General features: G+C 37.1%; 1 protein-coding gene across 2 annotated transcripts in view; it reads right to left on the reverse strand.

Moving 5' to 3' along the window:
- Dph6 (diphthamine biosynthesis 6) overlaps positions 1-5064 on the reverse strand; it is a 123669-nt gene extending 118605 nt beyond the window's left edge. Inside the window, exons 1-2 of one of the 2 annotated variants that reach the window (XM_028875769.2) lie at positions 4891-5064; positions 1348-1442 (exon numbers count right to left, since the gene is read on the reverse strand). In XM_028875769.2, coding sequence (XP_028731602.1) covers positions 1348-1442; positions 4891-4913 — 118 coding nt within the window. In that variant the 5' untranslated portion in view covers positions 4914-5064. The remainder of the gene's footprint in view (positions 1-1347; positions 1443-4890) is intronic. The other variant, XM_028875770.2, reaches the window with a different exon arrangement.
- Between the last annotated feature and the right edge of the window lie 11455 nt (positions 5065-16519).

Here is a 16519-nt window from a genome sequence, read left to right on the forward strand (position 1 = left end):
TGCCTAAAGCACTTCAATTAACATACCACCAAAGCTCCTACTCCAGACATAAAGGGGTGGTTCTAACAACTGCACATTATCCTCATTGACGGGAAAAAAATTCTTTCCCAGGGTATCTACTGAAAACCAATACTGTGAAAAACGTGATATGTTGCAAATACATTATAGCCAGCTTTGCTCTTCAATGGAGCCATGCGTTCCTCAGTGAGGTTCCTTTCAGAGCATTTAAGGAGTTTTTTTTTTTTTTTTTTTTTTTTTTTTTTTTTAAATCATTCGGTGACTCACTCAACAGTTCCAACATCCTGCTGACTTTAAATCAATATTACCAAACCCTGTCCATTGTTGATCCACAACAATCTATTCTCTTCTGCACCACTTACACAGGGTAAGTTGATATCCCCAGCTTTTTAATTCATAATATTCTAAATGCATTTTTCATTACTACCAATGCTCTAATAAATCTTTCCATTCTATTAATAAATGTAACTTAAAAGATATACTTGCTTGTCACTTTACTGTTCTCCCAGCAAAATGGATACATGGAAGATTATACAACAATGATCTTTTCCACAATAAATAGCCCAGGTTGAAAGCTGGACATAAGACAGAAATTCAAGAGAGGGAAATTATTTCATATGTGCATTACACATCCTATGAACATACACTTTTTTAGTACTAAGAATTCTAAAGACAGATAAAAAGACTCACTTGCCCAACCTGAGGCAAGGGACAGATGGGGTCTCCCCTTTGGTAACAGCAGTCTGTGAGGAGGTTTTGCTGCTTCACAAAAAAGGCTACAGCATAGTCCTATCACCTTCAGAGAACTGGAGAGCCCTTCTCAGAAAAACCTTACTTCTATAACCCTAGCTCACTCATCACCAGAGCCCAGTCTCAAATCCTAAAGTATAAATTCACCCACATGTCCTTTGTAAGCTCGTTTCCTTTCTTCCTATAAAATACTTCCAATTTCCATCTTTCCACATCAGTTTCAGAATTATTCAAATGTCCATCATAAGTAAACTGGCTAATTTAACTGAGTCCAGTACTCACTAGTCTGCCAATAAACACCTACTACAGGTACAGAGCTTCCAAGAGCTGACAAGCATTCTTAGGAAAGTCTAAGATACTACGACTTCTCTCAAGAGGCTCATAAGCTATTGGAGAGTACAAAGGGAAGCCTTACATGCTTCGTTATATCTAAGAGAGCTAAGGGCATCTTTTGAGTGGTGGCATACATATATTGTAAACTAAGAACCCATGAGGCATCAGATTGTTTCTTACCAAACACAATAATAAAGTTGAGCTGCAGCCATTTAGAGAATGGTCCAAAAAAAGTCATATACTTACCTTGGTTTTCATCTGGTCTCAGATTTGCTAAAGCAACAATGTGATGCCCTGCAGCAATACACTGCATCATGTTGTAACAGCTGTCCTTCCCACCACTGTAAAACAAGTCAGTGGAAAGAAAGGTATGAATGTCAGGCTCCTGATCATCATTAAACACAGAATCACTGGACATCAAAATCGATCACATTATTACTTTGCTTTTCAGACTCCATGATAGACCATTTCACAATTATAGTATAAGACATATATTTGTAAATAGGAAGAAAACTGAGCACATGAATCTGAATTTCTAACGCTGCTACTTCTAGAAACTTATGAAATTATATGCATCTACAATACAGATGTCCTAAAGAAAGTATATTTGTGACAGTTTTATGTAAGATAAAAAGCGATATGCAACATAATAAATTATTCAAAATGATATTCTAGCTAAATGCTTATTCCATATATTCCTTGGATGAAAGTTCTTAATTAAAGAAAAAATCTAAAGGGTAAAGAGATGGTTCAGTGGTTAAGAGCACTGGCTGTTCTTCCAGAAGACCTGGCTTCAACTCCAGGTACCCATATGGATGCTTACAACTATCTGTAACTCCAGTTCCATGGGATCTAATAGTATTATGGCCCCCATAAGCACCAAGTCAGCAAGTAGTGTGCAGATACACATATAAGCAAAACACCCATAAACATAAAATAAAGTAAAACATTATTTAATCTGTTCCAACTACATGAAGACTAACTACTAGCTACCAATACTCATCAAAAGTATGATATTAAAAATCCCAGTCCAACTGTATCATAGACCTTGATATGTTTGATTCTAAATTCTATACAATGAAAATCCAAATGCTGACACACATCAATAGTCAAACATTAGTATAATCAGTCCTTTGGTCATCACTACCTAGACAATTTCATTGTAGGATTCCTCAAGAGGAAGAGAATGCAAAGGGCAATGAAGCGTATTATAAAGCCCAGGACCCTCCTTTTCAGATATGCTCCTAAGTAGGTCTTTCAGATCCTATTACTATGTTTCCCCCAGACAAAAAACAAACAACAAAGTTGTAAAATATATTGAAGATTCATGGGTGAACAGTCACAATCACTACTTATCTTTATGGTTTAAAATATGTCAACTCTTTAAATAAGGTTTCAAAGAATTTTCCAAGCTGTGTGCTGCAGAAAACAAGTACTCAAAGAACAAATAGCTTTCAAGGGCAAAGAATCTTATGAATGCCAACAACTTTACTCTCCTCTTACAACTCCATAAAGTAGCTAAGGTCAGTCAGCCCCTCTGTCAACCCTCATAGCAATGGGTTTCACATCTATGGATCCAGCTAATTGTAAATCAAAAATGTTTTAGGGACAGACACCTGTACTGAACTGTAGATTATTTTATTGTTAATTCACTAAAAGGTGCAATGTAACAGCTATAAACATAGCATTATATTCTACAGGTATCATGTCATCTAAAGATAGCTCAAGGCATATGGTGGGAGGATGAATATAGGTTCTACATATCATTTTATTTCATTTGGTTTGGTTTTTAGAGACAGAATTCTCTGTGTAACACTGTCCTGGAACTCACTGTAGACCAGGCTGGCCTCAAACTCACAAAGATCTACCTGCCTCTGCCTTCTGAGTGCTGGAATTAAAGGTGTGCGCAGCAGCAGCAGCCGCCGCCGCCGCCAGCCACCACCACCACCACCCGGCTCTACATATCATTTTATACTGAGAACTTTGTAACTGAAGATTTGGGTATCCCTGAGGGTCCTAAAAGCAATCTCCCATAAATACCTGGGCACACTGTGTCATTTGAACAGTCCTGCAGAACAGATTTTTAGTTTCCAAATCTAGGAACAAGCTTAGTCGCATGTATTTGGGCTTATATGCTTCAGTATACATTTAAAATATCCTGCCTAGATATACTTCAAGTTTACATTCAACAGTGAAATTCTGAGAGGTATTTAAGCCCTTGATCTAGTAATATGTAAGAATGTGTTTCATTTTGTCCTGAAGTACACTTATGTCCAACCAATTGTTGCATATACACATCCAAATACATGCATGCACATACACAATGCCAACAGATTTATCACAATGAAGCTTAAATGTATATTTACATGTTATACACAATTTACATGTTATACACAATATAAATATATATACAATAAAATAGGTATATTTACTCTCTGGATTCTTGTCTCCTAACATACAGTTCTTAAAAATGTGGGAAATTTTTTCAAATAGCACTTCATTATTCAGTAAGTTATTTATTACCAAACTCAAATACACTTGCTACTGAGTATTTGAGAAACAGACCACACTGGTCTTTCCTCCTCTCCAGTTTCACTTGTTCTATCTATCACTCAGTTGAACTTTTTGTGAACTAAATTCCAGTCACTAGCTCCCTGACCTACTTTTAACTGTTATCTCTTCACCAAATAATCATGATGGTTAAAACTTCATTATTCGCTTTATGGGAAAATGTATTAAATTACAGTGGCATTATAGTATAGTTTCCTTAAGAAGGCATGGGATTAACAGAACTGGCTTTTTTCCTGTCACTACAGAGGCACTGAAATATGCCTCTTATAAATATGCTTCTTATGAGTCTTATAAAACATTGTCAACTAGCATCAGTTACCTAGGGCATTAAACAAGAATGTTTATGTATGCTTTATTGTGCTTTCAGAAAAAGACTGAAACAATGCAATGGAACTTACACTTTACTTAAGGGGTCTAAATCTCAAGTTCAAAGTATTTAAGGGTTTTAAACTTTGTCTCTAACATTGCTAGTATTTCCCTTATCGTTTTCAGGTATAGAAACTGTGGATCCGGCTCATTTTGCTTATCAGCTACACTATCTAGACTTCTAAGTAAGTTACTATGGATTTCAAACTACTTTTACAATATGACTTAGGTTGCCCAAGGTCAGTAAGACCAATTCTTTGCATCCAACATACGCTCAATAACATCTAGCCTAAACTAGCACAGTTGCAACTCCGCCCTGAGGGAATATATCTCTTGTGGGTAGGTTGTTCCCACGTAGGTGTTTAATACGTATGAGCAAAGCAATCTCAAGCCATTTAGGGATCCTAAGGCCATCTCTGCCAAACTAGGGATGTGGGGTAGGAGATGAGAATGGGGTAGATTTCAGAAGCGGTGTCAGGCTAGTGATAGCCTGGGAAAGATCTCTAAGACTGGAGGAAACTATAGAGGATAAAAAACGGCTAACAAGTCAGCGAGGTTAACAGCGGCTCTCGGAGTTCAGAGCGACTGAAAGTCCAACATGTGTGAGCATGCGCCCACCGCTGAGGAGGCCCCCCGCTACCAGCGCCGTTCAGCTCCGCCAAGGACGCCAGAGAGGAAGCGCGCATGCCAGGGCCAGTGGGCCCGAGCTGCAGGTAGTCCCGCCTCTTCCGGTGTCCGGGGCGCCGGCGCGCCCACGCGGCTCACCGAGGGACCATTCCCGAGGTGCCTGCAGCGGCCGAGTCCGGACCTAGCCTCTCCCGGGGGGAGGGAGATGGACCTGCCCCTCATTACCTGATCAGGGCCGCGACCCTCATGCTGGGTGTAGTGCGCGTGCGTGCGGCAGGCGCAGACCTCAGGCCCCCGGCCCCCCAAGCCGATCGACGGACGCGCGCGGGTCCTCGCCCGGGTGTCTGCGGCACTGCCTGTCCGCGACCATCCTACTACCCCTTCAGCACCTTGCTGAACAAACGGGCGTACGGAGTAGGTAGTCTCAGCACCTGTTACCTGCTACATGGATATTCTGGCCCAGAGGGGGTGGGGGTGGGGTGAGGGCATAAAGTTTAGGCACAACCTGACCACCTAAGTAAGGGCACTGAAGCTGCCGAGGGAAGGGCAAGGTCCTTGTTAAGCAGCTTGAGGGTAGTAATAAGCTCACAGGTCACAAACAAGGTTTGAAGTTTGAAGCACTGTCCAGGGAAGGAGACTTAGCCTCTCTCCTTTCTTCCAACAACCCAAGAAACCATTAATACCTGGACACTTTTAACTTTGCGACTTCCAACTCAGCTCTGTTAACCAATGAGGCTACATATAGATCTAGGCCTCATGCACTATTTTTTAGCATTTCCCCAATACAGAAACTAAGAAATTTGCACTCCATAAACCAGAAAGAAAATCTAATTTCAAATATATTTTTAGTACTTACTCAGGGTCTTGAGTGTACTAGTCACTGTACGGCGCTCCTGGGATAAAATGGTGCTGCTGCAGACTAACCTCCCAACCCACACCCCTGAACAAGGAGTTTGTGTAGGAGTGAAGAAAGCAGGTGATACACTATGCAGTTTAAAGGGGAATTGTATGTTAAAAAAGTGGAAAGTACTGAGTAAACACACACACACACACACACACAGAGAGAGAGAGAGAGAGAGAGAGAGAGAGAGAGAGAGAGAGAGAGAGAGAGAGAGAGAGAGACAAAGACATAGAAAGAGAAAGAAAGAAATAGAAAAAATAGAAAGAGAGAAAGAGCACGAGCTAGTGAATCCCCCAAATCCATGTAGCCATGCTGAATAAATCTCTCCTGATTTCAACTTCTGAGCTTGACTCTTAATTGGATTGTAATTGAAGATTGGTGGAAGGATGTGACTTGGGGCACAGGTTGTGAACCCCAAATTTGTAGCAGAGGAACAAAGCCGATTACTGTGACTAGAAAAGAGTGACCAGAGAGTAATGGAAGATGAAGTCAGGTGGTGGAGAGGAACGATCATGTAAGGTCTTGTGGGCCACCTCAGACTTTATAACAGAGGTACGGTTGAAGGTCCTGTGTGGGCGATGGGTTTTAAAGCACTGCAAGGTTGAAAACACAGCTCTTAGAAAAGAAACCTATTAATGATCCAGGAGAGGTGATGGGACCTAACAACAAGACAGTGGGTTTGATGAGAAATGAAAAGATAACAGGTCTGTTTTAAAAACAAAGCCAACATAATTGAACAGACAGATACAGGGTGCTGAGGAAATGCTAACAATCAAAGTAGTATGTTTAAGATACCTCAAATTATGTCAGATACACATAGGTATTCAGTTTTGCCATGTTGCAATGTTTTGATTGGCCTAAAATAATTGTTATGGGTCACTGTGGCACTGAAAATTTGTATATGAGTATCAGTATTTAAAATCATGTGTGTTAAAATTCTGTGACTGTAATTATTGACCAAAGTCAGTTAAATATTTGAGATGTTGGTGTCTAGTTAGAGATAAAACATACAAATTAAACATTCATAGTACGGATATATAAAATTTTGCAAGTAATAATTTATGTAATGCATATGGCAAGATAGCTGGAAGTTGAGCCTATTGGACTGAAAGGTAGTTTGAATAGAATAGGGCTTAAAAGATAAAAACAGAAGAAGCAGTTACATCTTAAAACAAAGACATCAAGAGGTTGACCTTACCAGAGTGCCAGAGTGCTTACTCTGAGAGGTTATGTTGATGGGAGGGAAGATAGCTTGGAAGGTCAGGGTGATGCCTGGTAACCTAGGGTCAGGAAAAGCCTGTAAGAAAAACTGCAATATTAGGAAGAGTACCCTATCTGTTTATCATTATTTCTAGAAGGTTGTGTGAATTATCAGTAATTAACGTGTTGAGGTTTTGAGGAAATAAATGTAAAGTTCCCAACGACTCATTTGATATTTTCTAGTATTAAAAAAAAAAAAAAATCCTTGCCACTTTTCAAGAGGGGGTGAGAAAAATAACTTTCTCTCCTTAAAGCTACATATTAAGCATTGTATTTTGTTTCTCTCTGTTACCCTCATGTTATATAGCTATAAATAAAGGGGAAAATATGGTAAGGCCATTTACCAAGGTCAACCAGTTTTTAGGGGCTTCCTCAAATTCTTCCTACCACCTTTATATCATCCTTTGTATTGTTCTTTTTACCCGTTGAATTTTTTTTTCTCAAAACTTTCAACCAGTGTTCTCTCAACTAATGGAAATTGCTGGTTGATCCTAGTATACAGTACTAAATGTATTGTCTCTTCTTATAAACCTTTACTCTAAGCCAAAATTGTCCATTAAAAGAACTGCAAATTGAGCTACAGTGGATTAGCTAGAGTATCTCATTTGTGCTTACTCTGAGAACAGTGCAGGGAAAGTTGGGTCTGGTACCATCTTTGTAGTGAATCTGAAAGCACATGGCCAGAGAATCGAATACTGTCCATAAGAATGGTGGTGACAAGCTGTCCTGTGATGTCTGTAATCTCGTCTTTCTAAGACATGAGCATGGAGGCTAACTGGAGAAATAACAGCCCTTGATAGGCATTTAACCTCAGTTCTCACTGGTCCTCCCTGTGCTGTTCTCTAGCCACTCCATATCCCCACCAGCCTCAGTAATCACTTTAGCATATCTTCCTTATTGGTTTACCTATCATTTCTAATGGGTCTCAGCCATTGTACATTAGATTCTTTTCAGTCTTGCACTGCTGCATGTGTCATTTCACAGATACACCTGGACAAGGGCACCACGTGGATCCCCTGAGTTCCACATGTGGGTGACTGTATCCCCAGTTTATTGAAAACCCTCATTCCTCTACATAATCAGTTACTCCAGTTTGATGGTCCTTCCATACAGAGTACTTAAAGTGACCATGTATTCTGAAGTTCAGTGAATACTGGCTCAGCCTGCTTTGAAAACCAAGACCTAGAAATATATTTTTGGCTAAACTTGGAACAGGCAAAGAAGAAAGTTCTCCCAGTAGACCTTTGGCCACTGTTACTTTCAACCTTTGGTTCCCAGATCCATGTTTTCTCCTAAAGAGTGTCTTATGTAGAGATCTCTGATTTATCACTTATACCTATATCCTGAGACATGACCATCCACCCTTGCAGATTCTTGTCTGATCTACTGCTTTACATGTGATGTCAGTTGGCTAGCTTCCCCTAAACAGCACAATGTGTGCTACTTAGATACTGTGTGTCTGGACCAATTCTTTACTTACGTTTCTGTGAAGCAAGATTTTTTTTTTTTTTTTTGTGGATGCTCTGCTCAGTGGGATCCCATGCCTACAATGGATCTCTGCCAATGATACCATGTGAAATAGTGCAGACAGAGCAACACCAGATTTTAGGACATTTATTGTGCCTGGTAAAAGGTTAGGAGAAGCTGGAAAGTATGGCCTGGTTGAACTCTGTGATGAATCCAAAGATTGTCATCTGGTGGCTATCACCTGTGGTTTTAATAACTGATGTTAAAATAGCTCTTGAGCTCATCTCTTCCATGCCTGCCACAATGAAACAGAATGACTCCCCAAACCACATAAGAAGCAGCAGGAAATTTAGACTCTCACATTGTGCTCTGATCCAGCAAGGAACATACAGAGAGGAATTTATTCAAACCAAGAATAGTATTTGAAGGAAAGCCAACCTAAATTTGTAAATGTCTAACTTAAAAACAACAGTATTTTCAAGGAAATGCTTTAGTTTACTTCCAAACACATGTACTAATGTTGATCAAACTAACATACTAATAGTGGATCCTGGCAAAGTGTTTCTTAAAACTCTCGTAAGTTAATAGAGAAAACTTATTTTTAACTACTATCCATTTGCCTATACATAATTTTCTCAAATTTCAAGAACCCTTGATTTAGCAAGACCCCTATATGCATAGCTTTCTTCACAGATGCCATACAGATAACTTCAACCCAGTTAATGTCAACAAGTTAAAAGGTTTCCTTTCAGTATAGCAGTTTTTATTTTGTAATTCACTGAACCACCTTCGAGATCTACCTTTCAAACACATTGTGAGCTCATGCTCTACAGTCTAAGACTTTTACTTACAAATGAATACTGCATAGCTTGTAGGGCCAACACAACAGGTGAACAGAAAACTTGCCTCAAAAAGCTCAGTCCTTTGCCAGTTTACTTAAGGAAACTCTCCACAGCCAAACACTGTTGCCGGTAATAAAAGCTTGCAAGCTGTCACTGAATTCTGCTTCCTTGGCAGTATATTTCACTGATGTACTGATTGATAAAGACTCAGATAATCACATCAAGAAATGCTACAGGTAGTTATTCCTTAGCAGCCCCAAAAGGATTTAAGTGCATCTTCCCTAAAATAGCAAACAGGAAGTCATCAGAATGATGCCTCATGAATACTTATTTTTAAGATGACATTAATGGGTTGGAGGCAGAGCACTAGCCTAGCATGTACATGAACCTGAGCTCAATTCTCAGCATCTGAGAATAGATAAATTAAATAATTATGTGGAGTTTAAATTTAAAGACATACACTTGTGAGTATATGTAATTATATTATCTATTATATTATTTATATTATACATGCACATATATACATAAATATGTGTGTTATAATTACAGTTTACTGTGGGCAAGTAACTCATTTAATCCTCACAGCACACTTATGGGCTAAGATTCACTGTGCTCTTTATTTATAAATGAAAATGTCACACAGCCTTGTAAAGTGCAACTGCTATTAAGTGTCAAAATCAAGATCTAAATCCAGATGGGATAGCCCTTGACTACCATACTATAATTTCCCATCTAAATGGGCAGCTAGTTACTTGCTGAAAAGATCTACATGTTCTTTGAGATACATATGGAAATTCAGTTTCATCATTGACCTCCATTTCATCAATGACCTCTACTATTTCCATGTTTCAAATAAGCAAACTTTTTTGATGGTAGACACAGATTTTTATATTATGCAAACATATGTGTTATATTAGATTGTTTATGATACCTACCAGGCACTAAACATGGCTAATTCTGGGACAGAAAAGTTCCACGGTATCACCCCATCCCCAGACGTGCACAGTTTAGAAAGGGTCTGAGGTCCCATTCCTAGGCAAGCAAACCCAAAGTTGCACTAGAGGGAATACAGTTTTGCTTCCCACTGCTCTCACACCATATCTAATCACACATTGCTGATAATCTTCGATATGAGTTGTGTATTGTTTTGGCTACAACAAATATACTTCATCTTGATTAAGAATTGAATGTCAGTGTATTAGGGTTCTCCAGGAGAATGGAAGCAGTCAAATGAGTATATATTAAAAGGAGATTTAGTTGATTGACATATATGACATAGTCTAGGTAGCCAAACAGTGTCTGTCTTCACACAAGAGAGGCTAAGAATCTGCAGCTGCAAAGTCTACAAAGCAGGATGCCATAGTAATACCAATCTGAAACTTTAGACCTGGGGAATTTATAGAGAATACTGGTGGTCAGTCCACAATGGAAAGCCAAAGAAGCTTAGTTCTGATGTTAGTGGAAAGGTGGAGACAACTGCAACACAGACAATAGGAACTCATGCCTTTTGAAATATCATTTTCCAACATGAAGAAAAGAAGAAAAGTGTAACAATATCATTTACTCTTGGAAGCTCATTAAAAAATCAAACTCCTGCATTATTGGCAAACATAAAGGGGAAGAAATGATTAAAGAAATGTTTCTAATCTTGAAAAAGAAATGGGTACCAATGACTATAGAACTTCAGACAGATATGAACAGAAAAGATCCTCAACAAAAACTTTTATAGTAAAACTGTTAAAAGTGCACAAGAATGAATTCTTCAATCAGAGAAACATGCTAAGTGAAGTTTAAGGAAAATCCCACTAGACTAATAGCATATTTCTTAGAAGAAATTCTACAGACTTAGGACAGCATGGAAGGGTGGTTTTCAAATCCTGAAAAAAAAAATCTGAAAACCATTATCAGTGCACTTAACAAGGTTATAATTTGAAGTTGAAGGTCACAAACACACACACACACACACACACACACACACACACACACACACACACACACACACACACAATCTTCCAAAGTATAAGCAAAAACTGAAGGGGAATCCCTGACTACCATATAACTCCTACAGAAGATATTTAAGGGAATCCTCTACCTAAAAGTTGAAGAAAGATAATTACTATCAAGATGATGTGAAAATATAAATCCCCCTAGAAGAATAAACATGTTGAAGGTAGATGGGTCGGAGATAGGTGTTTCCAGATCTTGGGCTTCCTACTTAAGAATTAAATAAAAGCACACACGGATCAGAGAATATCAAGGAAATGTTATTCAAATCCAATCTACAAAATAGTTCAGAACATAGTGTAAGAGAATATTGGGCCACCTGAATGCAGGTCCTCAAAGGCCCTTATCATTGTTTCATCTTCCTGTTGTGGGGTTCAAGAAAAGGACGTGTTGGTTATCAGGGGAGATGTTGGGTAGTTCTCTATTTATGTATACACACAAATATTCTTTTATTGTATATGCCCCTTCCCATAATGAATCTGATCTTAATCATATGCATACCCAATATTCATAGACATAAGATGATAAATAGGGGAATTTCCCCAAAACATCATTCCGGGATGCAGTTTTGCATTATTGGCTATACCCAATTCCAATCTAGGCCACCAGCCCATGACATTTAGTTCCTAGACTGTGTTCCTGGATATTTTGAGTAAAAGAGGGGCTTCATTTAGGGATTACTAAAAGGAGTGACTTATTTCCATTGTTTAAGGAAGGTGTTGCTATGCATTGCTTAAAGTAATAGTAAATGACTTTGTCCTGTTCTTCAATTTTAAGAGATACTTTTATTTTTTCCTTGTTCAGTATGCTATTGGCTTTGGATTTGTTAAGTTTATTAACTGATTTTCCCATCACTATTGAGATGATGATATAATTTTACCTTTCCTTGTATTTATGTGATATATTGTGTTTATAAATTAGCATATGTTGAACCAGTCTTGCATGCCCAAAACTAAACCAACTTGATCATATATAATATAATGATATAATGATCAAGTTGAATGATCTGTAATAAATGATTGAAGTTATTCTGTAATTTCTGATACAGAGATCTTTCATCTCACCCTTGGATAGAATGTTCTATGAGTGTCTCTAAGGTCCACTTGATGTTTACTTCTTGATATTATTTTTTTGGTCTGGATAGATATTAAGTCTGTCTATTGGTAAAAATAGAATATTGAATTCCTCCAATGTTATTATATAGGAACCCATCTCTCAATTTGGCTCCAAGAATGTTTTCTTAAATGAAAGAGTACTTTTATTGCGTATTTAGATTTATAATTATATCTTTTTTGATGAATTGCCCTTTTGTCTTCTTACTTTGTTTCCAAGCCTATTTGTCAGAAAGTATAGCTATTTCTATTATATCCTTTAGATTCTGTTGGTTTAGAATAAAAATTCCCACCATTTCCCTTTCAGTTGTGTGTATTTTTAACTGATATATAGGGTTCTTGTGTATGTTATTTATAGTGGGGATTGAACTGAGGGCTCTGGATACCCAAAACAAGCACTGAAATTTATTCCAGCCTAGTGTGTTAAGTTTCTTGAAGAAGATACACACAATCACATACAAAAAGGAAAAGCACACATATCTGTGGATTTGAAGAACAGATTTTTTTTTTTTTTTTTTTTTTTTTTTTGGTTTTTCGAGACAGGGTTTCTCTGTGTAGCTTTGCACCTTTCCTGGAACTCACTTGGTAGCCCAGGCTGGCCTCAAACTCACAGAGATCCGCCTGGCTCTGCCTCCTGAGTGCTGGGATTAAAGGCGTGTGCCACCACCGTCCAGCAGAACAGATATTTTTAAGCAGCCAGATTGACCAAAGTGATCTATAAATTCAATGAAATCCTCATCAAGTTATCAGTGACATTCTTCACACAACTAGGGGGAGAATCTTAAAACTCATTTGAAAGCAAAATATTCCTGAATAACCAAAGCAAATTTGAGCAATAAAGAAGAACGCTGTCAGAATCTGACATAATTTCAAACATACTATTTGGTCGTGGTGACCAAACACCCAAGTAAAAGCAGACACCCCCCAAAAATGGAACTTAATAGAGAACTCAGAAATAAGCCTACCCATTGAAAGCCAACTGTTTCTCCAAAGGAGCCAAAAACACTTGCTATAGAAAGGAGAGTCACCTTTACAAATGGTGATGGAAAAACTGGATATTCTATGTAGAAAATTGAAACTTGACCTAATCTCTCACCTCTTGGAAGAAGCAACTCAAAATAGATCAAAACTTTAATATAAGACCTGGAACTATTGGAGGGAAATAAAAGGAAGATACTTTAAGATATTGGTACAGGCAATGATTCACTCTTTCTGAGAATGTAAATTAGAATAATGTCTATGAAAATTATGGAACTTCTTCAGAAAAGTAAAAATAGGATTACAATCTGCCCCAGCTGTCCTACTCTTGGGTATATATGTGAAGAAAAAGAAGTCAGCATACAAAAGAGATGTCTGAATGTTCGTGTTTGTTGTGACATTATTCACAATATCTAAGATACATAATTAGCCTAACATGTGTGGCTGAAGCAAATATGGTGGAAATACATCGTGGAATATTTGGCACTAAAGAAAAACGAAATCCTGCCACTTGCGGCAAAATGGAAGGAAATAAGAACATTGTGTTAAGCAAAATTACCCAGAGAAAGACAACTACCATATGTTGTCTTTCATAGGTGGAAACTTAAAAAAAAATCTGAAAGTAGAATTGGGATTACTAGGTACTGGGAAGGATGCCATGGCTTGGCAATAGAAGGTAGATGGATATGATAAAGACAGACTATATGTAGTATATCCTGCACTTTTCAGAACTTTTCAAAACTATGATTTAAACCACTCTAGAACAGACTACAAGGGACTTCCATATTCATGGAAGACTCATTAATAAAACAGAATGTACTATGTAAGTCAGTCCAATCTTTGCCAATAGGAAAGCCCAAATTGGAAGTATAGCTCCTTCCTTCATCAAACCTTTGCTAGATAAATTAGAGCCAAAATGAAATACATGCACCCATGAGAAATGCAATGCTGTGTGGGCAAGGATAACCAAATGGAACTGTGATGCATTATTTGTAAAAATGCAAAAATGATACAGCCTCTTTGACACATTGTATTATCTCACCTTATATAGTGTAAGGACACTGTTCCTATGATTCAGTAATTCTACTCACAGATATTCATTCCAGAGAAATGAACACACTTGTCCTTACAAAATGTGCATGTGAGTGATAGGGCATCATTGCTGAAATTTCTATTAGTTGGCGACTGAATAAATGACTTGTGGTACATGCATAACCATAGAATACTGATTAGCAATATGTCTAGCATCAGGCATGAAGTTCAAAATTATGCTAGAAAAAATAATCAAACACTAGCACTTTGCTTTATATGATAATGTTTACATGAAGTTTTAGAAAATGTAAAATATCCAGTGATACAGAGGGGATGTTAAAATACAAGGTCCTTTAAAGATAGATGTCTTTGAGAAAACTTTTTCTATGAGGAACTTTGACAGTAGTAGTGGTGGTACTATGCTTTGCAACTGACTAAATTCAGCTTGGATTATTCAACTATGTGCTTGAAATTAGGGAATTTTATTAAATGCTATTAATACCACATTAACAAATAATTATTTCATGAGGATAAAAACAGTTTCAATTGTCTAATAGAAAGTATCACTCCATCAATTCTGTTTTCAATATGTTCACAGGTTATTTTAGACTTTGAAGGAGACACTTATACCAACCTACATTGGAGGAGCATCCTTTTCTTCTGATTTTTTGTCCCATGAGGTGTTCTAGAATTTCTATATTGATGATGTTTTAAAAGTGGAGGCAATGATGCCTATTCTAAAATGCATTCTTATATTAAGCACACTTTTAGTTAAGTATGAGTGTCTTTGAAGGATTTTTTGGAGATTATTGGGGACTTATAAAATATAAATCCTCCCAAGCTGTTTTTAATGACACTTAATTTTCAAACACTGTTATAATAACACAATCATCATTATAAATGTTTGAAAGGAAATTTGTATCCAATAATGATATCATCAGTAATGTAGTGTAAAAACACTACCTTAATTTCTTCATCATTGTTCTAATATTATCTCTAAGAAAGGATGATATGCAGTATTCTATTCTTTATTTTGTTCCCAAATTATGGCAATGTATTATATTTGAAGCCTTTACCTACTCATAATATTTATGTGTATATTCAGTCACTTAAAGTATAATTAAAATTTTGTTTTCCTATCATGCCTCCTTTATAGACAGTTGATTGTGTCAAAGGCTGAAAGATTGTCCCAATATTTCACTAAGCTTACAAAACACAAGCGGGAATTAGACAAATCTGTGTTTGAATTCCAGTTTTACAAAATTCTTTTGTAATTTCAACATGAACTGTTTCCTTTATCTGTAAAATCAGTATATTTATGCCTACTGAATAAGGCAAGGAATAAATTCCATCAGTGCATCTGACACTTTCAAACCTCAAAGCAATCATTTAAAAAATAAACTCTAAAAACAACTTATATTCAATAATGAACCATAAGCAAATCATTTATGAAATCATATAAAAGATTGACTCTAGAAAAGACAGAAAGAAAAGGAAAACATGTGACAGAAAAATTTACCATAGTTGATTTTATTAAACCCAATATCAGTTATAGGATATAAGTGTCAAATGACCTAAAATGGAGATAGGCTGAACAAGAAAGTGATATCCAACTGTATTTTGTCTCCAAGACACTCACTTTAAATATGAAAACACAGACATATTAAAAGCAAAGAGGTGAAGAAACAAATCCTATGCAAATGCTACTCAGTAAAAGTGGAATGGCTGTATGCATCTCAGACCATTTCAGAACAAGGAATACAGTTATTCTCTTCCCCCCTCTGATTGCACATTTTTCTGTATCTCTCCAGAATGAGCTTATGAATATGTATGCATATACTACTTTTATACTTCTCCAGGGGAGTGTGCTATATTCTGTACTTTGTTTCCCCAGATGTATCTATGGCACCATTCTATGTCACTCCATATATATTTATCTCATTTTTAAAATGTCCATATAGTAAAAACAAAACAAAACAAAACTTTTAGGTTCTCATCAAGGATGTCACCTTCCCAAATTGTAGCTAACAAGTATAGGTGAATCACATTTGGTTCTGAAATGTGATCAGAATACTATTTAAAGAATGCTGGATCCCTGCACCTGTAGCATATTCAGCAAAATTTCATTAATTTTGTGACCTTTAAAGATATGTCATAATACCAAACTAGCATCTAAGATAGTTGATACCTTCTTTTTTCACCTTATGTTTTCAATCAGTAACTAATGTCGCATAAATTCTACTATCAAGGTATCTCAG

The sequence above is a fragment of the Peromyscus leucopus genome, chromosome 4 (genome assembly GCF_004664715.2).
Source record: "Peromyscus leucopus breed LL Stock chromosome 4, UCI_PerLeu_2.1, whole genome shotgun sequence".
Lineage (NCBI taxonomy): Eukaryota > Metazoa > Chordata > Mammalia > Rodentia > Cricetidae > Peromyscus > Peromyscus leucopus.